The following is a 26,497-nucleotide window of genomic DNA, read 5'->3' on the forward strand; positions in this document are numbered from 1 at the left end:
TAGTTCCACAGCCCCAATGGAAATATTTTAGACCTTACTGACAATATCAGTAGAGAAGTATCACAGCAATAATGATTATTGAAGTTAATAAATCCATTAAGAGGGCTAGGAGAGCATTTTTGCTAGAAAGAGCTGAGAAGCAGTTGTTAACATCCCATTTAGACAATAAATGGACATCATTTACATCCAGTGTGATGAACTTAAGAGAAGTACGATCTGAGTACAAGGATTAAGGATGGAAAAGACCCACCACAGGGTAATAACGAAATCTGGAAAATACTGAGTTAGCAGAGACTGTTGCATTTTCAATTAAAAAAATAATAATTCATGCTTCTATAAAAAGGGTGATGAGAAGCCTACAACTTCCATCATATCTTAGCAAAAGAGAAATTCTGGTCCAATGTGAAATCCCTAAGTGGGTCAAAGGTTTCTATCCAGTCACTCATTGACCAGTTTGGTGCAGAAATAGAAGACAGCATAAAGAAAGCTGAAGTTTTAAATTTAGTATTTAATAGATGATTCATGCAGAAGGTTTGTACAAACAGACCATTGTTGGACTGTCACTTAAGACTCCCAGATGGAGGACATACATTCTTAAATGATGCACCATGAAAGAATTATCCAAATGGAATGGAAATCCGTAGACGTGACACGCATGCACAGAAAAACAAATGATTACAATTTCAGAAAAAACTGAACAATTTATTTAAGAGAAAGAGCCTCACAAATTGAGCAAGTCAATAATGCATTAGTGCACCTCTGGCCCTTGTTTAAGCAATTACTTGGCTTGGCATTCATTGATAGAGTTGTTAGATGTCCTACTGAGTGACAGCATGCCAGATTTCATTTGGCATGTTAGGTAGTCAAAATACCAAGCTGGTTCGAGAGCCCTGCCCACAATGCTCCAAATTTTCTCAATTGGGGAGAGATCTGGCAACCTTGCTGGCCAAGAAAGGGTTTGGCAAGCACAAAGGTATGTAGTAGAAATTCTCACCGTGCGCAAGTGGGTGGTATATTTCTGAAATGTAACCCCAAGATGGCTTGGCATGAAGGGCAACACACACGGGGTGTAGAACATCATCGACACACAGCTGTACTATAAGGGCTTATTCTCTACATACATAGATGATCTGATGGACATGATAAGCAGTAATCTGTGACTATTTGTTGTTGATGATGATGATGATGATGATGATGATGATGATGATGATGATGATGTGGTATATGGGATGGTGTTGAGTCACTGTAGCAAGGTACATGAGAACTTGTAAAAAGTTTCTAGTTGATGTGATGAATAGCAACTTGCTCTCAATGTTGAAAAATGTACGTTAATGTGGATAAGTACGAAAAACTACCCGGTAATGTTTGAATACAGTATTAGAGGTGTAGTGCTTGACACAGTCACATCAATTAAATATCTAGGTGTAATGCTGCAAAGCAATACGACATATAAAGAGCATGTTATGATGGTAGTAAGGAAGGCGAACTATTGACTTCGGTTCATTGGGAAAACTTTCGGAATGAGTGGTTCATCTGTAAAGGGGATCACATACAGAACAATGTGACCCATTCCTGAGTACTGTTTGAGTGTTTGGGAGGCTCACCAGTTCCAATTAAAGGAAGACATTGAAGCAATTCAGAGATGGGTTCCTAGATTTGTTACCAGTAGGTTTGATCAACACGCAAGTATTACAGACATGCTTCGTGAACGCAAATGAGACTCCCTGGAGAGAAGGCAACATTCTTTTCACCAAACACTACTGAGAAAATTTGGAGATCAACATTTAAAGTGAATTACAGAATGATTCCACTGCCGCCAATAAGAGAAATTAGGGCTCATTTGCAGGCATAGAGACAGTCTTTTTCCCTTTCTCTATTTGCAAGTGGAACAGGAAAGGAAATTAATGACTAGTGGTGGCCATACACCATATGGTGGCTGGTAGAGTATGTATGGAAATGTACGTGTAGATGTAGATGTGTCAACTTGATCACTGCTTTTGATCCACTGTGTCCTTGTACCCAAAACGAATGATCAACACACCGTGTGTTTGGCATTTTAGCAAGAGATAAACACACTAGAAGATTTGCAGCATTTTTCTGCTGCACTACTCATTCAATCACATCACTTTCTCAGATTGCACACAATTTTTGAAATTAATACTGTAACTTAACATCCGTATTTAAACATCAAGGCACGATCATGGTAAACGACTGAATAATAAAAGGTGGCCCCAGCTTACAGCAACCTGCTACATGGTAAAATTGTGACATGTGTAAAAAATAGTTACATCTACAAAAATACTCCACATGCCTGTACCACTACTAGTCATTTCCTTTCCTGCTCCATTGAAAAATAGAGAGAGGGAAAAACAACTATCTATATGTCTCCATACAAGTCCTAATTTCTCTTACGTTCATGGTCCTTAAACAACATACGTTGGTGGCAGTAGAATCTTTCTGTAGTCAGCTTAAAATGCTGGTTCTCTAAATTTTTTCAATAGCATTCCTTGGAAAGAACTTGCATTTTCATCTGGGGATTCCCATTAGAGCTCCCAAAGCACTTCTGTAATGCTTTCATGCCATTCAGACCTACTCATAATGTCTTCCTTTAATCCGACCTGATGGAGATCCCAAACATTTGGGGAGTACTCAAGAACGGGTTGCACTACTGCCCTATATGCAGTCTCCTTTACAGATGAACCACACCTCTCTAAAATTCTTGCAATAAATGGAAGTTGACTGTTTGCCTTACCCACTACAATCCTTACATGCTCGTTCTATTTCATGTATCGCTTTGCAGTGTTACACCTAGATATTTAACTGACATGACTTTGTCAAGCACCACACTACTAATGTGGTTTTCAAACATTATGGGTTTGTTTTTCCCACTAATCTGCAGTAACTTACATTTTCCTACATTTAGTGCTATCTGCCAATCGTCACAGCAACTAGAAATTTTGTCTAAGTCATATTGTGTCCTCCTACAATCACTCAATGACAATACGTTTCTGCAGAGAGTGCACAGAATAACGTGGAGGGTACATGCGCAATTGACAGGGCACTCTTGGGGAGAGGGGTAGTGGTGGGGTTTGCAGCAGGAGCTGCAGGCGAAATACAGAGTGCTGGAGGGGAAGTGCCATTCTAAACTGAAACCTAAGCCCACATTTTTTGTAAATGTTAAGTGGGGCCCCTCCATGCCCGTACGTGCGTGGTGAACATTCAAAAAGATCTACTGTCACCTCTGCTTTGGTTAGTATCTAGAAAGAATTCCACTGAAAATACAACAAAAACACTGATTTATTTTCACCTGATTTTTTTGACCATTTGTAACTTTCAGAGAAGCATCATGGATGGCAAATTTTGAGTATAACCTTCATTTCTCTTGTCGCTGTGTTAAAATTTGCTTCTTTTGCCAAAACGCAATGGAATTTACACAATGTCACCTCACTAACACGTGCAGACAACTGCAAGAAGATGTGGTTTATTAAGTGAGGAACTGGGAAGAATTAAGGTCAATAGCTTATGAAAAAGCACATTCTCAGTAAAAAAACTAAATACGTAATGTCTTCATTTACGCTGTTCCAAAATCCCGTAACCTTTCTCATTTCACCAGCTATCGATGGCCCTTACAAATTACATTTTTTCATCAAAAAATGTCTGTAAGTACTGGAATAACATAGTAGATAATGAAGTTTTGCATGATAACCATAGGGCAAAATATTCTCCTATTTGTGTGCTATCATCTGACAAACTCTCATTCCAACATCTCAAACCATTTATGAAATATAAGGAATTTTGTGGATATTTCATTCAGACTTTATCGATGGTGCATGTGATTGCAAATGAGTGTGCTTCATCAGATCAATTTTATTGAGACTGTTTACACAAATACCTCTACCCAAGCCCAAAGGAAAAACCAGTATCCCAGCTAAATTTCACATGCAGCAAAAGCAAAATCATAGCAACCCCTACTTTTCACTGCAAAGTTTTTAGAAACTGATGCAGTGTCTTTCTTAGACTATCAGCTGGAGTATTATGACCGCCTACCTAATAGCCAGTACATCCAGCTTTGGCATGTATAACAGTGACGACACATCATGGCATGGAAGCGGTGAGGCCTTGGTAGATCACTCGAGGCAGTTGGCACCACATCTGCACACGAGTCACCTGACTCCTGTAAATTCTGTGGAGGAGGGTGATGAGCTCTTGACACCACGTTCAATCACATCCCAGATGTGTTCGATCAGGTTCAGATCTGACAAGTGGGAGAGCCAGTACATCATGGCCACCACATCAGTTGCAACTCACCACTTTGTTCCTCAAAACATTCCATCACACTCCTGGCTGATGACAAGGTGCATTATCTTGCTGAAAAATGCCACTGCTGACAGGAAACATGATCGTCATGAAGGTGTGTACATGGTCTGCAACCACTGTCCGAGATACTCCTGGCCGCTGTGGTGCCCTGCATGAGCTCCACTGGACCTACGGATAACCACGTGAATGTTCCCCATAGCATAATGGGGCCACCACCAGCTTGTCTCCGTCCCGCAGTACAGGTGTCAAGGAGCTGTTTCCCAGAAAGATGGCAGATTCACACCCTCCCATTGACATGATGAGGAAGTTATAGGGTTTCCCCAATCTATGCAATGCTCTACCAATGCACCAATGTTCAGTGCCGATAGTCACGAGTCGATTTCAGTGGTAGTTGCTGATGATGTGGTGTTAACATCGGCACATGCACGGGTTGTCGGCTGCAGAGGCCCATAGTTACGACTGATCATTGCACTGCGTGTTCACACACACTTGCATTCTGTCCAACATTAAAGTCAGATGTTAGTTCCACCACAGTTCACCGCCTCTCCTGTTTCACCAGTCAGCCCAACCTACAACATCCAACATCTGTAATGAGGGGTGGCTGCCCAAGCCCACGAAGTCTGGACATGGTTTCACCTTGGTTTCGCCATGTGTTGAAGACATTCACCAAAGCACTCCTCGAACACTTAAGAAGTTGTGCAGTTTCCGAAATATTCATGCTGAGCTCTGGGCCATCACAACCGGCCCTCAGTCAAACTCAGATAGATCACACACCTTCCCCATTCTACACACACAGACAGTACGCTAACTGATACTACATGCATTGTGTGTGTGTGTGTGTGTGTGTGTGTGTGTGTGTGTGTGTGTGTGTGAGAGAGAGAGAGAGAGAGAGAGAGAGAGAGAGAGAGAGAGAGAGAGAGAGAGAGATAAGGCTAGAAGTAGCACAATTTTTTTTACCGAATAGTTTCTGTAAAATTGTTTGAGAAAGACTGCAGGGCATGCGCCTCAATTTTGCCTCACAGCACATCACTGACCAGCCAAAAGAAGGCAAACAGTGTCGAGCTCCCCTTATAAACAAACGAGAGAACTCGCAAAGCGCTTTGTACAAAAATTAGTCACCGCACACTGGCCACCTAATCCTGTGCAGAACCTACACCACAGCATCATAGCACACAGCCACGGATTGCTGCTCACCCAGTCTGCCAGATAGTTTATGTATATAGAAAATAAGAGCACTCCTACCACATTTCCCTGGGGTACCCCTGGCGATGTCCTTGGGTCTGATGAACACTTCCCACTAAGGACAACATACTGAGTTACTTAAGAAGTCTTCAAGCCACTCACCTATCTGAGAAGCTATTCCATATGCTCCAACCTTCATTAACTCTCTGCAGTGGGCACAGTGTACAATGCTTTTTGGAACTCTAGAAATATGATATCTACATGTTGCCTTTCATCCATTGTCCACAGGATATTGTGTGAGAAAAGGAGAAGCAAGAGTCATGCTTTCTAAAACAGTGCTGATTCATTGAAACAAACTTTTCCATCTCAAGGAAATTTATTATATTCGAACTAAGAATATGTTCAAGGAGTCTGCAGCAAACAGATGTTAAGGATATTGGTCTGTAATTTTGTGGGTCCATTCTTTTACCCTTCTTATATACAGGAGTCAGCTGTGCTTTTTTCCAGTCACTTGGAACTTTGCGCTGGGTGAAACATTCGCGATAAATGCAAGTTAGATAAGTAACCAATGCTTTAGAGCACTCTTTGTAAAACCAAACTGGGTTTGAAATTCGGGTCTAGCAACATACCTGTTTTCAACTCTTTCAGTTGTTTCTCTACAGTAAGGATGCCTATTACTACAACATCCATACAGAAGTCTGTGCAATGGTCAAATGACGATATGTCTGTACGATTCTCCTGTGTGAACAATTTCTTACAATCAAAATTTAAAACTTCAGCTTTCCTTTTACTACCATTTACTATCACACCAGACTGGTCAACGAGTGACTGGATAGAAGCCTTATATCTGCTTAGCGATTTTATATACGACCAGAATTTTCTCATGTTCTCGGCAATATCTTTTGCTACCATATCACAATGGTAGTAGCTTTATGCTTTGTACATCAATCTTCCTACAGACACGCGAATTTCTACTAACTTTTGCCTGGCATCATTTGTGCGTTCTTTTTTGAACCATAGTACAGTAGTCTTCGCTTCCTCAGCATTTTCTGAATTTTGGTGTTAAATCATGGTATGTCTTAATCCACTTATTCAGCAATACTTCTCCAGAGCACGATTTACAATTCGTTTAAACATTGCCCATAATTCCTCTACTTCCATCATACTAGAACTAAATGATACCCCATTCACTAAGTGGGTGCTAACAACTTCTTATCTGCTTTTTCTAGCATAAATACCCTTCTAACCTTCTTAATGAAGTTAATTTTAGTAACCATCACTGCTATAATGACATCATGACCACCAATCCCAGTTCTACACTGGCTCCATTGATAAGGTCAGGCCTATGTGTAGCTACAAGGCCTAAAATATTTACACTGTGTGAGGGCTGCAAAACTAGCAGCTCAAGACTGTTTTTGGAAAATGTGTTTTAAAGTACTTTGCAAGTCTGACTGTCCATACATATGACACACAACACACACACACCCCTCACTTAACGAGCATCTCCCATAACATGCAATTTTGCATAATGAGCAAAACAAATTGTAAACAAACGACTCACATAATGAGCGATGTTTCGCATAACGAGTGACAACAATTTAGTGGTGTGATTAGATTAGATTAGATTTACTTTCATTCCAATTGATCCGTAGTGAGGAGGTCATCCAGGATGTGGAACATGTCAGAAAAACAACAATACATGACAAATATTTACAACTAAAACAAATAAGCTAATGTACTATTCCACAGGTCCCAAGTGGAATGATCGTCATTTTTTAATGAACACTAAGAGTCATTTTACAAATACTAATGCACTGAATTTAAAATAAAGTTTTTTATTTATTTATAAGGTAATAAACATGTAATACAACTACTGTAATACTCATTTACAATGAACACATTACTGCACTGAAATGGTGCAGAAGTTAGATTATACTTACACACACACACACACACACACATATTTTCAATGAACACATTACTGCACTGAAATTGTGCAGAAGTTATGTTGTACTTATATACAAATCAGTTGGTTTTACTAAGAAATTCATCAATGGAGTAGAAGGAGTTGGTCACCAATAAATCCTTTAGGCTTCTCTTAAACTGAATTTCATTGGTTGTTAAGCTTTTTATGGCTGCTGGCAAGTTATTGAAAATGTGTGTTCCTGAATAATGCACACCTTTTTGTACAAGACTAAGTGACTTTAAATCCTTGTGAAGATTATTCTTATTTCTAGTATTGATTCCATGAATTGAGCTGTTGGTTTGAAAAAGTGATATATTTTTAATGACAAATTTCATTAAGGAATAAATATATTGGGAAGCAGTAGTTAGTATCCCTAGTTCCCTAAACAGGCTTCTGCAGTATGTTCTTGAGTTCACACCACATATAACTCTTACTGCACGTTTTTGTGCCCGGGAAACTTTAGCTTGGCTTGATGAATTACCCCAAAAAATAATCCCATATGACATTATGGAATGAAAGTAAGCATAGTATCCCAGCTTTTTCATTTTTATATCCCCTACGTCTGACAAAATTCGCATTGCAAACAGAGATTTGTTATGACGCTTCAGCAGTTCTGTGGTGTGCTCCTCCCAGTTGAATTTATTATCAAGCTGTAATCCCAAGAATTTAACACTGTCCACTTCTTCTATCTTCTTGTCATCGTATGTTAGACATATACTCTTGGGACACCCCTTACAAGTTCTGAACTGCATGTAGTGTGTTTTTTCAAAGTTTAGTGACAAAGAATTGGCTAGGAACCAGTGATTAATGTCCACAAATATTTTATTGGCTGATCTTTCTAAGACTACACTTGATTTGCTATTTATTGCAATGTTTGTATCATTGGCAAACAAAACAAACTTAGGCATCTGGTAATGTTACTGATGAAAGGTCATCGATATACACAAGAAAAAGTAAGGGCCCAAAATGGAACCTTGTGGGACCCCACATCCATCCATCCATCCATCCATCCATCTATCTATCTAACTAACTAATTAATTAATTCCCAGTTGGATGATGCCTGATAGCTTGATACATGTCTCTTTCCTAATAACACCCTTTGTTTCCTGCCAGAGATATAAGATTTGAACCATTTTGCTGCATTTCCTGTTACACTATAATATTCTAGTTTACTTACAAGGATATTGTGATTTACACAGTCAAATGCCTTTGACAGATCACAAAATATACCAGTTGCCTACAATTTTTTGTCTAATGAATTAAGCACATTTTCACTGTAAGTGTAGATAGCCTTCTCAATATCAGAACCTTTTAGAGATCCGAACTGTGACTTTGACAGTATGTTATTTGAGATAAGATGGTTATAAAGACGACTGTACATTACTTTTTCGAAAATTTTTGTGAATGCTGGCAATAGTGAAATTGGGACGGAAATTTGATGCTATTTCTTTATCTCCCTTCTTAAACAGTGGCTTAACTTCAGCATATTTAAGCCATTCAGGAAATATTCCACTGATAAACGACTGGTTACACAGATAGCGTAATATGTTACTTAGCTCAGAGTCACATTCTTTAATTAACTTTGTTGATATTTCATCATACCCACTAGATGTTTTTGATTTTAAAGATTTTATGATGGACATTATTTCTGTTGGGGTAGTGAGGGTCAAATTCATATTATGGAAGTTACTTGAAATGTCTGGTCTAAGGTAATCCATAGCAGCATCTACCGAACCTGACAACCCCATCTTTTCAGTAACAGTTATAAAATGTTTGTTAAAAAGTTCTGCAACACTATACACATCTGTCACCAATGTATCATTTACTCTTAATGCTATTTGTTCCTCTTCATGTCTGGTTCTACCAGCCTCCTCCTTGACTATATCCCATATTGTCTTTATTTTGTTATCTGATATGACTATCTTTTCCTTGTAATATATTTGCTTTGACATTCGTATTACAGTCTTTAATATTTTGCAGTATTTCTTATAATGTGCTATAGCATCAACATTGGAAATGTTTCGGATTGACAGATACAGTTTTCTTTTTGTTTTACAAGATACCCCTATTCCTCGAGTAATCCATGGCTTCTTTGTAGACTTTGCTCTAACCTTGGTAAGTTTTGAGGGAAAGCAGTGTTCGAATAAGGTAAGCACTTTATTAGCAAAAATGTTATATTTTTCATTCGTGCCATGAGCACTGTAAAAATCAGTCCAGTGAATGTCTCTGAGGAGTGTCCTAAAATAATCAATTTTTGGCTTACTGATTACCCTCTTGAGCTCAGATTTAACAGATTTTATATCCTGTTCAGTATTAACATTTAACAGAAGGAACTTCATGTCATGGTCTGAGAGGCAATTGACTATTGGTTTTGTAATATAATGTTGTTCATTGGACTTTTCTATAAAGATATTATCAATGGCTGTTTGTGAGCAAGTGGCTATCCTAGTGGGGAACTTTACAGTAGGAATTAAGTTGAATGATAGTGTTACTAACTCAAATAATTTCTTATTGGGAGAGTCTTTAAGGAAATTTACATTGAAATCACCAGCAACCACTATTTCTTTGTTTTTGGTTGTTAAATGGGCCAGTACAGCTTCAAGGTGGTTTACAAACAGATTAAAGTTACCTGCAGGTGCTCGATATACACTTAATATTATGCAGGATTTTTTGTGAAATTCTAATTCTGTTGCACATGCTTCCATATGCTGTTCTAGGCAAAATTTATGAATGTCTATGTTCTTAAATTTATGACAGTTCCTGATCAATGTGGCAACTCCTCCTTTCTCCATTTCTGATCTACAAAAGTGAGATGCTAACCTAAACCCTGTAACACTTAAAAATTCTATACCAGTGGTCACATGATGTTCAGAGAGGCAGATTATGTCAGCTGGGTTTGAAGACTCTAATTCATCTATGCAGATAGTTAATTCATTAATTTTATTTCTCAGTCCTCAAATATTTTGATGCAATAAAGATAACTGACATTTCACATTGACTGAGTTAAAATTGGGTGGAGTTAAAATATCTGCTGACAGTTGAAAATTCTTAACCAATGGCTGTTTATGCTGATGTAATAAGCTGGAAATATGTTTTTCGATTTCTTTCTCAAACTGAAGGTTTGTCTCAGTTCTAACCTCTCTTAAAATTTGCTTTCTTTCTGTCCTCCCTACCCTAAAAAAGGTCTTTTCTGAATCCTATAACCACTGGTATTTTACCACTCATGACAGTGCCTCCCCCCTTTAACTTTCCTGCTATTTCCCCAGCCAATTTACCCTTCCCCTTCCTGTTGAGGTGAAGGCCATGCCTAGTATAATCCCACCTACTGAGAGAATCAACATGAACCACACCAATGTGTGACCCCACACCCGACAGGAGCAGCCGTTCCAGCTCCAAATTAACTGTCATAACATGTCACTGGCCATTCACACATGGCAGGGGAACATTTAACAATATGAACACCTTTCATTGTCAGCAGCAGCTTATGAACAATGTCTTTAGTACATACTGCAGTCTGGGTTTGGCGCTATTTCTGCTACCATCTTAGCGCAACTTGAGATCACACATTTTTCTGACCTTATGTTCACACTGTTTTAATAACCTTTGTAGAAGTGTCCCTGAAAGATAAAGCCGCAATAAGACGACCATAAGATAAAGAAAATGACCTCAGAAAGGAAACATAAAATCATTGGAAAACACGAATAAGGTACAAGCATTGCTGATTTAGTGTGCACATACAATCAGTCTACATCAACTATTTGCACTATCCTAAAAAAAAAAAAAAAAAAAAAAAAAAAAAAAAAAAAAAAAAGACAAAATTAAGGAGATAGACAGCGTAAAGTGACTGACAAGAGTATCTAAACAATAGTTCCATATTCTGGATGATGCTAAAATATTGCTCCTTATATGGACAAATGAAAAGCAATTGCAAGGCGACACTACTATCGAGGTCATTTGTGAGAAGCTGAGAACGATTTTCGCCAGCCTCTTTAAGAAGAAGCCAGAATCAGCAACAGCCAAGAAAGTGTTTCAGGGAAGCCATGGGTGGTTCAAGAAAGAGAAGAACCGGCACTCACAGCGTGTGACACGGCAAAGCAGCCACCTCTGATACAAAGGCAGCACAGAATTTCATCAGCAACTTCAAGATGTTCACAGATTCTGTGGGTTATCTGCTACAACAGGTTTTTAATTGTGATGAGATGGGTCTATTCTGGAAAATACGCCGAAGTGTATTCTTATAACAGCAGAGGAGAATATATTGCCTGGTCACAAGCCAATGAAAGATGTCTCACACTGCTATTCTGCACCAATGCAAGTGACGATTTGAAAATTAAACCACTTCTTGTTTACCATTCACTAACCCCACGAACCTTCAAGAAGTTTTAAGTCCAGCAGAGCAGGTTAAATGTGATGTGGAGGTCCAACACCAAGGCTTGGGTGACACATTATCTTTTTTGTGATTGGATCAATGAAGTGTTTGGTCCTTTGGTGAAAAAATATTTGCTCGAGATTGATCTGCCACTCCATTTCTTGCTTGTTATGGACAATGCTCCTGTCCATTCTCCAGGCCAACAAGACTACCTCCTTGAAGAATTTCAATTCGTCATGATCCAATTTCTGCCTCCCAACACCACTCAGTTACTCCAGTTTACGGACCAGCAGATTATTCTTAACTTTAAGAAGCTCTACACTAAAGCATTCTTAGGGTATTGCTTTGAGTTGACTGAAGCTACCAGTCTTACTCTCAGAAAGTTTTGGAAACATCACTTCAACATTGTTGCCTGCATCAAGATGACCGAAAAGACATGGGAAGGGGTAACCAAGAGAACTCTCGCTTCTGCCTGGAAGAAACTTTGGTCGAAATGCATCATCAAACGTTACTCTGAGGCATTTGAGTCAGTACCTATGCAGCCTGTAGTCAATGAGATTCTGTCTCTGGCCAAGCCCAAGCAACAGACATTGTCAGTGATAGCGTGAGCCCCAACTTGTAGACAACTGCACCCTGCATGCTTGATAGCCGCATGCAAGGCCTCCGGCACACATACCGAGTTTACATTGGCTTCCTTTCTGGCCCTGAATACTAGGTCAACTAAGACGCTCCACAATACACCTAATGCTGGAGCTCCTGATAACTAGCAAAGCCCTGCTCCCATGTGCCTGCTTGGACTCTGCTGAAGGAACAGCCACCTGTCCACTCAAGATTAACAAGCAAGGCGAGATGGCCAGTCTCCACATTGACTCTCCACCTCGAGAGAGGCAAACACGTTAAAGCCCACCATTCACTGTGCCGTGAGTTCCCATACATACATACATACATACATCAGGTACACTAGGAGGTGCCTCAGTAGCAGAGCCAGGGGGTGAAACAAGTGACACCTGAGATGTCCCACGTGATTCGCAGATTCTCCACCACGATTACATCCTGAGGCAGCATCCTGAAGATGGTTGACCACTGACCAAAGTATCTTCAGCTGTTCACAAACTGCAGCCAGCTGCTCCTGCGTCTGTACACACCATTACAGACAGAAACCTAGATATGCAACCCGACTGATGTGTCACCAACGGAGGCTGATGTCTTAATGGGCTGTGTCACTAGTTGTTCAGAAGAAATGACAACTGTGCTACAGACTGCCTTACTCTACACTCTACCAAGCGAGCTGACACAATGGTTAGCACACTGGAGCTGCATTCGGAAAGATGACAGTTCAAACCTGTGTCCAGCCATTCCAATTTAGGTTTTCCGAGATTTCCCTAAATCACTTCAAGGTAAATGCCAGGATGGTTCCTTTGAAAGGGCACAAGTGACTTCCTTCCCCATCCTTCCCTGTTTGGTCCCCTCCGCCAAATCAACCAAACTATTCTACACTTAACAGTTACTAAAAGATGAGATTATGCCTTTCTAATACTAAAACACGCATGAAATTTAAGAAATAAACTACTGAGAAAACATAGAAAAAACTAAATACATAAAATATCATACAATGAAAACATAAAAACTAGAACAACAATAGCTACAGATTATTATGATCAAATTTAATTCTGGGTACTGTCAAACACTGGAGTGATGACTTACTCGCACCTAATCACCTCGTAACATAAATTTCTTTCAGAAGCTTGTAGATCAGAGAGATGAAGTCAGATTGCTAGGTGAACATTGTAGTATAAATTATTCACCACTCTCTACTGAAAAATGTTCACAAAGGCAGGTAGACTCTTCCTTCTGTGTGACACGATTTTTCTAGAAAAACGAGTTCCCAAGAACTCTACCACAATGTAACCCTTCATGTATAATTATTGACAATGCCCTGCACGGAATACAAAGAAGCACAGCATGTGTGTGTGTTTGGGAAGGTATACTACTGATGTGTGCTTAACTGTAAGTTAAAAATTGCCTTCTGCTAGTGCATGAGATATTTATTTAAACATCTTTCCTTCTCCATTGTTATTTAGTTTTTAATGAGTCATGAATAGTAGTACACAGACTGGATGCAGCATATTTTTAACATGTTAGATCTGTGGAGTGACCTTGCCCAAGAACAATCATGAGCAATTGGATATGCAATTTAATCATTAAGTTAACGCTTTAAATTGCCTATGAACAAACATGCCTGAACTGCTTGATTCAGTAGGCACATACAAAGGAATCAGTGAACACAATGTTATTCCAGCACCCATTGTTACTGATGTTCCAGAACTTAAAAGAAACTTTACAAAAATTCACCATGTAGCCATACTTAAAAATTAAGTTGTGACGCATATGTAAAATGATTTGTTCCACATCATTATGATTTTTCATGCATACGATACATGGAACATGAAACTAACTATGCTTACTTGCTACACCAATTAACAGACTGCTAATCACTTAAATAGCTAAATAACTAGCAACAAATAATGAAGTGTTTAGGATTAAAATGAAGAGGACTGGTAGCATAAAATGAGGTTTATTTTACGCTGGGTATTAGGTGATTCATTAAGTATTTATTTTACTTCTTCACAGTCGTGATATTAGGGCCTTCAGACCTTCTTTTACATTGTGCCACACATCTTGCAGTTTAGGAAGTTGACAAACACGTTTTTACATGACAAAGATTATATGAGAGTGTATAAATAGTTTATGTGGTAATAACTACCTTACTACACAATATCTATCTTACTACTAATAACACACAAACAAATGAAAAGCAAAAGAAATACAGAAGAAGAAGAAGAAGAAGAAGAAGAAGAAGAAAGAGGAAAAGGTGGTGGTTCCAAATAACAGTACTGACTGCAGATTAAGGTGTATATGAACCCGACAATAAATAAAGGGAGCGCTTCAAGACATAACCCACTTGTTTATTTTTTGTAACTGGGAAACCTAGACATTTCTATGATGTAATGGGACAGGCTACTCCACTACTGAGAGCTTGTAATACAGGTTTTGTTATAAACACCTGTGATAAGAGGAGAAACTCTAAGTAATTTAAAATAAAAGAGTCACGCATCCCTTGATTGTTGCTGATGGGGGAAGGGGAATATTATATTTGAGGATGAATTTGGCCTCATTTATGAGGGACACTCTACAGTAAACAAAATGTGTGGTAGCCCCATCTTTACACTGTCTGTAACCAGGACTGTTTTCTGTAGTTAGCAGTAATGTGGTCATACAGTAGGGTGTCAGTATTGTATCTTACACAAGAATTTAGGGCAAGATCTAGGCACTGGTAGCTGTCGATATTTAGACTATGTAAAACATCACAATAATCTAAGAATGGTAAAACTAACCCCTGAACCATTTTCCTTTTAATATTTCTGGAAAAAAAAGACTTTTTTGCACTTTGTCAAACATGAAGTGACATACATGCCTTCCAGCACACAGATACATTATTTTCATTCCAACCGAAAAGCTCACCCAATATTACATCATAATCTTTAACTGAAGAGCTAAAATGTCAACAATGTAGGAAAAGATAGATTTGTACTTACCGTAAAGATGACACATTAAGTGGCAAACAGGCACAATTAGATGACACTTACATATAAGTTTTCAGCCACAGCCTTTGTCAGACAAAGAAAGAGAAGCACACAACATTCATTCACACAAGCAAGCACACCTAATGCACACGGCTGCCAACTCCGGCTGCCCCAACCGTGGAAAGGAAGCAGTCCACACCTCATGCACACATGGCCGCCAGCTCTGGGAGCTCAGCATTCTGGTCCAAGCTGCCAGAGTTGGTGGTCATGTGTGTGTGAGTTGGTGTGTGTTTCTTTTTCTGACAAAGGCTGTGGCCATAAGCTTTATGTGTAAGTGTCTTCCAATTGTGCCTGTCTGCAAGTCTGCAACTTTATGTGTCATTTTTATGGTAAGTAGCAATCTATCTTTTCCTACGTTATTGATATTTCAACCTGGACTTTCCATTATTTGAGGAACTGAAATAGATTTCTGTATAATTTAGAACAACAGGTGGGAAGGATTTATCCCCAGATATGAATTGATGAGTAGTTGTTGCACTATTTAGACTGCTTTCAATTTAGTGTGGTTCAACTTCACTCCTACATTGTTCACCAGTCATAAGAAGCTTGGGGATCTTCATTAACAGAGTATATAGCTGTCATCAGATTTTTTTACTAAAGATTGTCCAGGTACAGAGAGTAATCAGAGCCTGGGATTAAAGAAGAAATACAATTAACACACAGGGCTGTCTGATAGCAGTTAAGTTCTTGTATTGTGCCTTTCTGCCATTCAGCACTGCTGAGAACCTGTAGGACAGGAATCACACCATATCTGAGCTGTGACATAATTATGACAAAGTACTTGGTAAGTAATTATTATTACATGTTTCAATTTGCTGTAAACATGCTTTATAAATTGTATGAAGTAAACCCACTTCCCTACTTTACAAATCACCATTACTGTTGAACCAGTGTGTGGTTACAAAATTTTACTAACAGAGGTACAAAAGTGGGTGGTAGGTGGAAAAGGTTGGCTACATTTGATCTAAGAAAATACCCACAACAACCAAATGACATACTTGTCAAGAATGTGAAAAATGTAGAAATGAAAACATCACTAACACCAACTACATAACATACATCATCACACTTCCATACACTGATAGCAATTGTTGTTCACTAGAACCAAAACTTAAATGAGGCTCTGTATGATTCATGACAAGCTTGTTAATTTCAAACATGTACATCACATGAATGTTCAACAATCATTCAGAGACAGTAGGGCCTATGGTTAAGACATTGTGCATCACTTTAACACTTACTTTCAAATTTCTAACTGCAGACAATCCAACTCAAGAAAAGAAAGCAATCCCTCCTTTCCCCTTGACATACATCCCAGCAGTTGCTTCAACCAGACTTCATACACCATAAGTGACAATTCCTTACATTGTATAGTGGTCTTCAGTCTAAGGACTAGTTCAATGCAGCTGTTCATGGGTGTCGAACCTGTGCGAGCCTCTTCATAGCTACTGTATCCAACATCCATTTGGACTTGCTTACTGTGTTCAAAGTTGTTTGGAATTTTCTATTTTCACCTGTTATACATCCTTTCATTATCAAATCTATTATTCCTTGATGCTTCAAGACATTTCCAATCAACCAGGCTTTTTTATTATTATTATTTTTTTTTTTATTTTTTTATTAGTGAAGTTGTATCATAAATTTCTGTTCTACCCAATTTGATTCAGTACTTCTTCATTAGTTATCTTACCTGCCCCTCTACTCTTCAGCATTCATGTGTAACATCACATTTCCAAAGTTGCTGTTATTCTCTTGACTGTCCTGTCTATTGCCCATGTTTCACTTCCACATAAGGATACTCTCCGCACAAATACTATCAGGAGTGAATTTTAAGCATTTTAATTTACCAGTTTGGTGTGGGATCGAACCCACAACATTTACTTAACTGTTTAACATAGTCAACTAATGGCCGTCAAAAAGTTTTGCCTTAACAGAGATTTTGAACAGTTTTCCTTTTCAAGCATACATCACAAATACAAACAGACATAAATACAACAGCTACTTCTAACGAGTATGAATGGTGACCAGGTCACTCAATGATCTCATACCAGTACATACAAAACCATGCCAAAACCAAAATTGTAACTTGTGTTATCCCACTTGGCAGCTGGTTTACAAAATTCACACTAACAAAAATATTAGGAAGATGACAATTTGTGTGTGTGTGTGTGTGTGTGTGTGTGTGTGAGAGAGAGTGTGAGAGAGAGAGAGAGAGAGAGAGAGAGAGAGAGAGAGAGAGAGAGAGAATGAATTCACAAACGTAAGGCCAGGTATACCGACTCTGAAATCCAGTGAACTTATCCTACTTTTAACTCCTTAACTAGACCTGTCATTGCAATTCATCACCTTATTACATTAAATTCCAGGGGTATATAACTTGTGACAGACTCCTAAGGAGGAAAAGAACTGCATAGCTTAATGTCCCATCAATCATTTGATCATTAGAGATGGAGGACACGATGAGAATCATGAAGAAATATACCAAAAGAAATTGGCCACATCCTTTTCACATGAACCATCCCAGCACATGCATTAAATTATTTAATGATTTAGGAAACAAAAGAAAACCGGCACCTGGATGCCTAGATGGAGATTTTAAATTCCATCCCTCTAAATGGGAGTCCAGTGTCTTACCATTGTGTCAGCCCCCATGGAAACACCCCATTGATAATGAAGTAATTACAGAGGCAACAAAAGCTTTGATTGTACAAGGAGGCAGAGGGAGGTTGGTCATAGCCTTTCACAGGAACATGCCAGCATTTATCATTCGCGATTTATAGAACCACAGAAATTTGGAGTCAGACAAGCCTTTGAAGTCAGTACCTCCCAAATGAGAGTTCAGTCCCTTAAGCAGTGCCACTGCAATGTGTGATACGCTTTAACATCTTCACTGACACTGTCAACCAAAGTTTGAGGTACCACCCACTTGCTTTGACCTGAGACTTAACTGTGTTGTGTGACATGAAAGTGACGTTTGTAATGGATAGTGTGGGCAGAGGGCATGTTGGAGTATATGCTGGCACTCACGTGTGAGATGTTTGTTTCTAAATTGTTTGTGAGCTGTGATAGTGATTCAATGGACTTCTTGAGTGCTATTTGTGAGAATAATATTGAAAGTATTTGTGGCACTTTATTAGTGAGTTATTTTGATGTTGCCAGTTGTTTTCGGATTTGGCATTACTATATTTGTGTGCTGTGTCTTTTTATGGTTGGAGATTTAATTCTGTGTTTCATTTTTTGCCATTTATGACTATGACATCCAAGTTCATCATGGGGGATGACATGCTGACCACGATTACATTCTTACAGTAACTAAGTTTTGTAAAGTATATGAAGTATAACATTTGCAGAGAAGGGACAAAATTGTCCAAAGTTGCTGTAGTATCTCAGACTAGGGACCAGTACATGCAGCATTGTCTGTGAGAACATATGGTGCTATATCTGGAGGGGTTCCTGGTTTAAGGAGTCTAGACTGGCCATTCGAGGATGTTGTTGACAACATACTATTTTTGCAGCCACTAGATTTATGCATCAGATAACTTTGATTGGCAAGCTGTTTTATTTTTGTATTATAGTACGTGTGGCACGGGTGTTAATGTGAATAATTGTGTGTTTCTTGTATACCGAAATTGGTGCTAATGCAATTTTTTAATAAATTTTTGGGTTGTGTTGATAGCTGTTGGTAATTACGTTGGATTACTATAGGTAGGTATCATGAAGTTTATTTTATCTACAGTGGTGAGGTTACATTTTTGATATTAGTTAGATGGGTGAGTTCTGGTTTTGGGGCACTGCACACTTCATTACAGATATACAGATCAAGTGGAATTTCCAGTACCTATCTTTGGTATCTTTGTGCAGATTCATGATATCATGGACTTCATTTGAGCTACAAAGGTCAAATGCGATGTCCGGCACCAATTCTTTTCAGGTTTCTTTTTATTGTGGTTTTGTTGAGTGCAGAGAATTTGGTATGCTTGATTTTTGCATTAGTATTTGTTTTGGCATGTATTAATTAGTATGACTGTCACTCATTCAGTTTGTCCTCTCCCAAAACTCCTTAATCCCTGCAGTTGTCCCATTAGTTTCGGGTTATTTCTTCAATTAAATACTTTTCAGACTATGCGAGTCTGTCTGCATATACAGTGAGTAAGACCATGGTTGCCATGTTTGAAATACGGGTGTCTGCCATCTTGATGACATCAAGGGTCGTACGGCAATCTTCGGCTTTGCCCACTGACTCCCATTAGTGTTAAATCTAGCGTTTTGTGTCTAGTATTATAAACTGCCACTGCTTTCCTAAAACAACACTGCTGTAAAGCCTTTTTAAATATATAACAAGTGGTATCTTAAGCATGCGTCTCTCTCAGTTATCAATTGGCAATCCCGTTTTGTATCCGTTTGTGAACTGCTGAGCCGTCATCTACAAATATCAAAAATTCACTGATAGTGACTATCTTCTTACTTATATTTCCTGGATAAGTGTTTGCAGTGCTCACCATAAGGTCTTTTGGAAAGGCAAGATGTGACATAACTGGTTTTAAATGTGGTCACCAAGATAATAGAAGAGACAAAATGTGTTTCAATGCGATCAAATTAAACTAATTTCTCACATCATGAACTACCAACAACCTCAGCGGAATAATATATTTAAAACAAACAAAAGAGTGGTGATAACTTGCAATGGTTAATCTAGCTCTTCACTCATCCTCAGAAGTCAACCTAACCATAACCTTAGGTTACACTATATATTCCAAGAAGTGGCTGAGAGCAACAAAATAAACTCTGAAGAATATAAAATGCACTTAATGTTGTTGCTAAAAACAAACCATCCATTTTCTCACCTTACAGTTGTCACCTGAAACTATCAAACCAAAAGAATGCTGAAAGTTTTACTTAGTAATTCAACCAATACAGTCCAAGGACATTATTCTGACTGGGGTGAAATCATGTATAGGGTTCCCCAAGGTTCAATCTTAGGACCACCATTGTTACTCATATATGTAAATGATATTCTGCCTTATACACAACAAGCAAAATTGGCATTTTTGCAGACAACATAAGTATTTTAATCAATCCCAGCACACATACAGAAACAGAGGAAATGGCAAAAATTGTTCATAAAAGTACCAGTGAAAGTTTTGCTGTGAATAGTCTCATCCTCAGTTTTAAAAATACACAACATATTCAGTTCTGCACCAATGATAAGGGTAATACATTGTGGGGAAATAATAAATACGGTGGGAGCTTCAAAATTCTTAGTGTCAATATTGATCGGAATTTAAACTGGAAAAAGCACATTTTGGAGCTCCTAAATCAACATATTTCAGCTAAACTTGCCCTTAGAATCATTGCAAATTGTGAGGAAAGAGAAATTAGTAAGCTGACATATTTTGCATATTTTCCTCCAATAATGTCATATGGAATAATGTTCTATGGAAACTCATCTTTAAGAACGGAACTCTTCAGTGCTCAAAACCGTGCTGTGAGAATAATATGTGGTGCTAAACCATGATCATCTTTTAGACATCTGGTTAAAGAATTTGGTATTATGACTACTGCTTCACAGTATATTTATTCACTCAGGAAGTTTGTTCTAAATAATCCACTGCAGTTCAAAAGTAACAATGATGTACATAATTACAATACCAGGAAGAAAAATTATAATTCATTACTCCACATTAATGTTTTCTTCAGCACAAAAAGGAGTGCACAATGTTGCAACTAAAATATCTGTTAACTTACCCTGTGATGTAAAATGTCTGACAGACAGCAAAGTAAAATTAAAATTGAATAAGTTTCTCATTGACAAAACTATTGAATCATACAACATTTTCTATTACTGTAATGTGTAAAAGGTTTCTTCTCCCCACATTCTTTGGCTTCACCAACTGACAATAAATCTGTGAATATATGCACCAGAAGGTGACGTGACAGCTGCCATTAACATTACGTCACTGGTCAAGGCTGACCCAGAATTATTAACTCTGATATGTATTTTTAAAAAAAGCTTATAAATGTTCGGCATTTAGCCATATTTACAAATTAATTTGTGACGTGAAGATAAAATGACTTCTTCCACATCATTACAATTTATTGTGCAAATGGTCCATTGACCAAGAAACTCACTCCTAGCACTGGCTATGCAAAACACTCATTACGAGCATAAATATAGTAGAAGTAAAGCATTCATTCTTACAGTGGCTCTATTTGCCACTTCAGACTATCTCCATAGGCCCTCAATCATATTACGCCATGTAAGTAGCTGTATCCCTTGAATAGCACACATGTGACCTATCCATAGGAACACTACAAACCACCACTTTACAAGCATGAATTTAGACACTCTGGTTGGTTTCAAACTAGTGTCCACACTATGAATGGTGAAGGAGAGAGACAGCTATGCACAGATGACCATGTGTGGGGGCTGTCTTTTTTTTAACATTTCCACTAATCTCTTGAAAGAAGTGAAAATAGTTTTCTAACCTAGGCAGTACACAACGTTATTGACATAATCTGTAGAGCAACAATGTCATGCTCTTAATTGCATCCTGGATGTCCTCTACTTCACAGAACAGCACACATCAGATTCCATTCTAAACGTCTACAACAATGTCTTCTGTCAGCTTTGTGGCAGCCTAGAGTTCTAAATGGGATCACAGTTCTAATAGAAAATGAGAATTATGTTTTACTAACTAAAATTCACTTTCAATGACAAATGCTGCACCAAACTTAATAATGATAGGCAGATTTTTAACCAGTTTGACAAGTAATTTCTACAGTGAAAAACAACCAAGAGAAGTAGTGTTGCCAGTGACAGAGAAATTGTTCCCAAAATGGTTTGTATACAATAGTTCTGTAATTAAGGAACAGTGCAGAAAGTTTCCTCAAGTCGCTACGGAGAATGCTGTAATGGTTCCACTAATAAGACCATGGCTGATTTCCAGCTCTATCCTCATATATTCCTAACCTACTTTGTAGTTGTTTTAAGTACAGTGCACATGCACATATTATTGTGTGTTTGACATGTGCTATACTGTTCTGTCAAATGGTCAAACAACAAATAAATAAATAAAAAGTGTTTTACATACTGTTAGTTGCAGTGTGGACTTTCACCCCCCTTGCATTAACTTTCTTACAGTGGTGAGAGAGCAAGAAAGTACTCCAACAGATAGGAAAGGCTAAAGAAGGTCCTGTGATCTTCCAAAATCAACTTTCAAAAGATTTTCCGAAAGTAACAAAGGAATCACAAAATTTCATCTACAGGTCACAAAACACATCATATACATGCAATTGCTTTCCACAAATTAAGTTTATGATCAGATGAATAGTGTTAAATTTGTGTAATGATATTGCAACACCACTGAAGAAAGTTTCAAAGTGAAGACAAATCATAGGTTCATTATAAGATTCACCTACATAGCAATAATAAGCCAACTTTTGCAGGGGTATACATTACAGTTACTGTATGTCAATCATTGTCTGCTTTGAAGACGTGTGGCCACCTATGCAAAAATTAGTAGTCTTCCAGCTTACAGACATTGTACTTTATGACATACCTAATTTTTATACAACAAAGTACAGTAACACCAATTAACGGATGTCATAAGGCCATACTTTGAAATAATCCTATTGAAACCAACTTTTTTTAAAATGTAGCTGCATCCGAGTTAATAGATATAGTATGAATATTTTTGGTTATAAGAACAGTTTGTTGCACAGTTCATGAAGGAACATTGCACTAATAACAATATTACAAACTAAAATCTTAAAGTTGGCCCCAACATGCAGGAATACAATAGAAAGCTGAAGTTTACAGTGGTATATCACGAAACAGGCAACGTATCAACTGATAAATGGAACAATGTATAATGGAGCATCTTATAATCTGAATCTGGCTCAATTCTTCCCTCACTAGTATAGGGTGATTTTGTATCAGATGCCATTTAATTTTACTGGTATCTGTCCCTGTCTTATCTTCCCCCCTCCGCGTAGACACAAACACAAATGTATACATACAAGCATTCCGAACGGGAATAATATATCAAATAGGACACAAAAAAAAAAAAAATTTAAACGCAATTACACATTTCGATGAAACAATGAAAGCATACCATTAAGGCACAACCTCGTTAAAACTGCTCTTATATATTCACTAAAAAAATAAAAAAACCGGCAAAAATATTTTCATAATAAACAGAGCATTATTAAAAACATTTAAAACTATAGAGTATGGAACCAGTGATTACAAACTGTGTAACACAATAAATGTTGGTGACAACGGGCCTGAGTGGGCGGCAGGATCATATGGCACAGTAACAAAAGACAACAAGCATGAAGGTAAAGATACCGACACAGAAAACATTACGGATAAAGTTACGACACTACGAGAAAACTATCTGATTCGAATATATATAATGTCTGGCTGATACTGATAAAGAAGCGATAAATAAAGCAACTAAATAAAGTTATCTTAATTGGTTGCTTTACTACAGTGAGAGGCTAAGACAAGCAGCACAACACATACCGATTTTACGGAAAACATTTATTCATTGTTAACAAAGAGAAATATTATTCTGTGAATCCACAATCACTGACCCTCACACAATGTTACAGTTTTTATTTCCATTTTCTTCTGACGCTGGTAAACTAAATATCTATTTCAGACGCAAATCGACGTATGCAACAAGTACTGGCAAGACTATTTACCTGATGTACGGATAGAATTAATAAGCATTACGCTTACCATATTGCCATGGATTTGGCGGTTCTAAATAACCGGTGATCAGCTGGTTTCCCTCAGCCGGGAAAGACACTGAAAATGAATATCTACGACCGCTCTTTGAATTTCGAACGCATGAAGTTATTCTCTCGGCAGCTTCTTGCTGATCTTCTTTTGAAGGATCACTCATGTTAAATTGCAGACTTACATCCGTATACGTGCGGTTTCGGATGTAATCAGGAACCAAACTTGTCAAAAACGCAAGCCACTAAACTCAAATCACAACACTGCTGCCATATTGTCCAAAACTCATGTTAAAAACATAAATAGTAATATCCAGCGATACATAAACAAATAACGAACTGACGCCAAAGTTTTGTATCGAAAACGAAGATTTTCTACTATTTCAGAAACATGGAGCGTTTCAGCTATTAAAAACGCCGGTTTTTTTCCTATCCACTGTGATCTGTCGATGCTACTATACTGCGCAAGCTAAAAGTGATTTTTTTTTTAATTTCTGTTTTAAGTAAATACAGTTTCCCTGCAGCATCACATCAAGCCCGAATAACGTGGCAGTTCACAGCTTGGACGCGTTTTCATCAAGTCTGACGCTTGAAGCCCACTTCTGCTGATCATTTTAGATATTTTTTTCCAAAATGGCTCTACTACAACGCTTAGAGGCTTAACTTTTAATGAGGTCAACATCAACTACGGGGATTATAAGTAACGCCACGGCGTCCTGAAATAGCTGGAGAAGGACCTGATGAAGACCAATGACTACTGACTCCTTTTTCTGTGCGAGATTGAACATGAGTAGAAGAACTGTTTGAGAAGTTAAGTATTTATGAAATAAGTAGTTCGACAAATGTCTGATTTAGTTCTTATTTAATAAGCAAAATGTAGCCTCCAGCAAGTTCGTAAAATATTTCAAGTGGTTCACCAAAATTCTTTATCATAATGACCGGTTTTTAGGGTTGGCCTATCACTGTTTCCTTTGATTCTGTGGCATTGTTATAATAATTATTATTATTAGAATGAAATTTTCACTCTACAGCGGAATGTGCGCTGATACGAAAGTTCCTGGCAGAGTAAAACTGTGTGCCGGACCGAGACTCGAACTCGGGACCTTTGCCTTTCGCAGGCAAGTGCAAGAGCACTTCAGAGTTCGAGTCTCGGTCCGGCACAAAGTTTTAATCTGCCAGGAAGTTTCATAATAATTATTAGTATTCATATTATTATTATTACAAAATCATATAAACCCTATAATGCCCCATGTTACATATGTGTAACATTGGGTGTTCATGGCATTATTTTAACAAATAAGTTAATATTTACGGCGAATGCCAGAATTACAGTTATGTAATAACGTAAGGAATGCTTTTGATGTACCTACAATGGAAATTTAGTCATCTAATTTCTTCTTGTTCTAACAATACTAACAACATTACCGCCACCCCACTAAGGAAAGGAACGGCTACATGCTGGTCAGGCCTTTGATTTTCAACAATAGCCTACTTCTTCTTTCCTTGTGACAAATGCAGTAATTTGTCAGTTGTGTATCAGAATCGTTTCCATTCACATTAAAATGAATAACCGGTTGAAAAGTGGAAGTTTGAAAGTGAAATAGGGTAAAAAAATCGCTTGATCGTTAGTGTTGTTTCAACAGGTCATTCAGTTTCTAGTGACGTGTGTGTGTCAATCCAACAAAAGGGAACCGTCTGTAAAGAAAATAAAGTACAATGATTATTACATTGAGTTTGGATTTTCATATATAGGACTGTCCAAGACTACAGTCTGTGGTTTTTGGCGACATTCTTGATAACAGTTCTCTGACACCTTCTCTGCTTAAATGCCATTTAGAAACTAAGCACTCCATCCACACAAACAAATCTGCTGATTTTTTTACACGAAAAGCTAACGAGTGAAAAAATGATTTAACTTCCGCACTTTTGTATCCGGTGTAAACAACGACAATGAGAATGCTCTTGAAGCGTCTTATCACTTTAACTACAGAACTGCTAAAACGCAAAACCTCATTGAATAGATGAAGATTTAGTGCGTCCATGTAGCCTACATATGATGTAGTGCAACGCATGATTGGAGAATCTTTCACAAAAAAAAGTCAATATGGTACCATTGTCCGACACTACGATCAACTGACAGATCAAAGACACGTAAAATTACGTCGAAAATGAAATTTTTGAAAGAGTTTGTGCCAGTCCTTCTTTTGCGATTCAACTTGACAACTCGACTGATGTTGTCAGTTTTGGCATTTTGTTACTTTTCGTTCGTAGAAG

General features: G+C 38.0%; 1 protein-coding gene across 1 annotated transcript in view; it reads right to left on the bottom strand.

Annotated features, from left to right (window-relative positions):
• Positions 1–24,495, bottom strand: part of LOC126469749 (protein phosphatase 1 regulatory subunit 37) — a 242,527-nt gene extending 218,032 nt beyond the window's left edge. Inside the window, exon 1 of the mRNA XM_050096963.1 lies at positions 24,225–24,495. Within this exon, the coding sequence (XP_049952920.1) occupies positions 24,225–24,390 (166 nt within the window). The 5' untranslated portion in view covers positions 24,391–24,495. The remainder of the gene's footprint in view (positions 1–24,224) is intronic.
• Positions 24,496–26,497: the final 2,002 nt, after the last annotated feature.

The sequence above is a fragment of the Schistocerca serialis genome, chromosome 3, assembly GCF_023864345.2.
Source record: "Schistocerca serialis cubense isolate TAMUIC-IGC-003099 chromosome 3, iqSchSeri2.2, whole genome shotgun sequence".
Lineage (NCBI taxonomy): Eukaryota > Metazoa > Arthropoda > Insecta > Orthoptera > Acrididae > Schistocerca > Schistocerca serialis.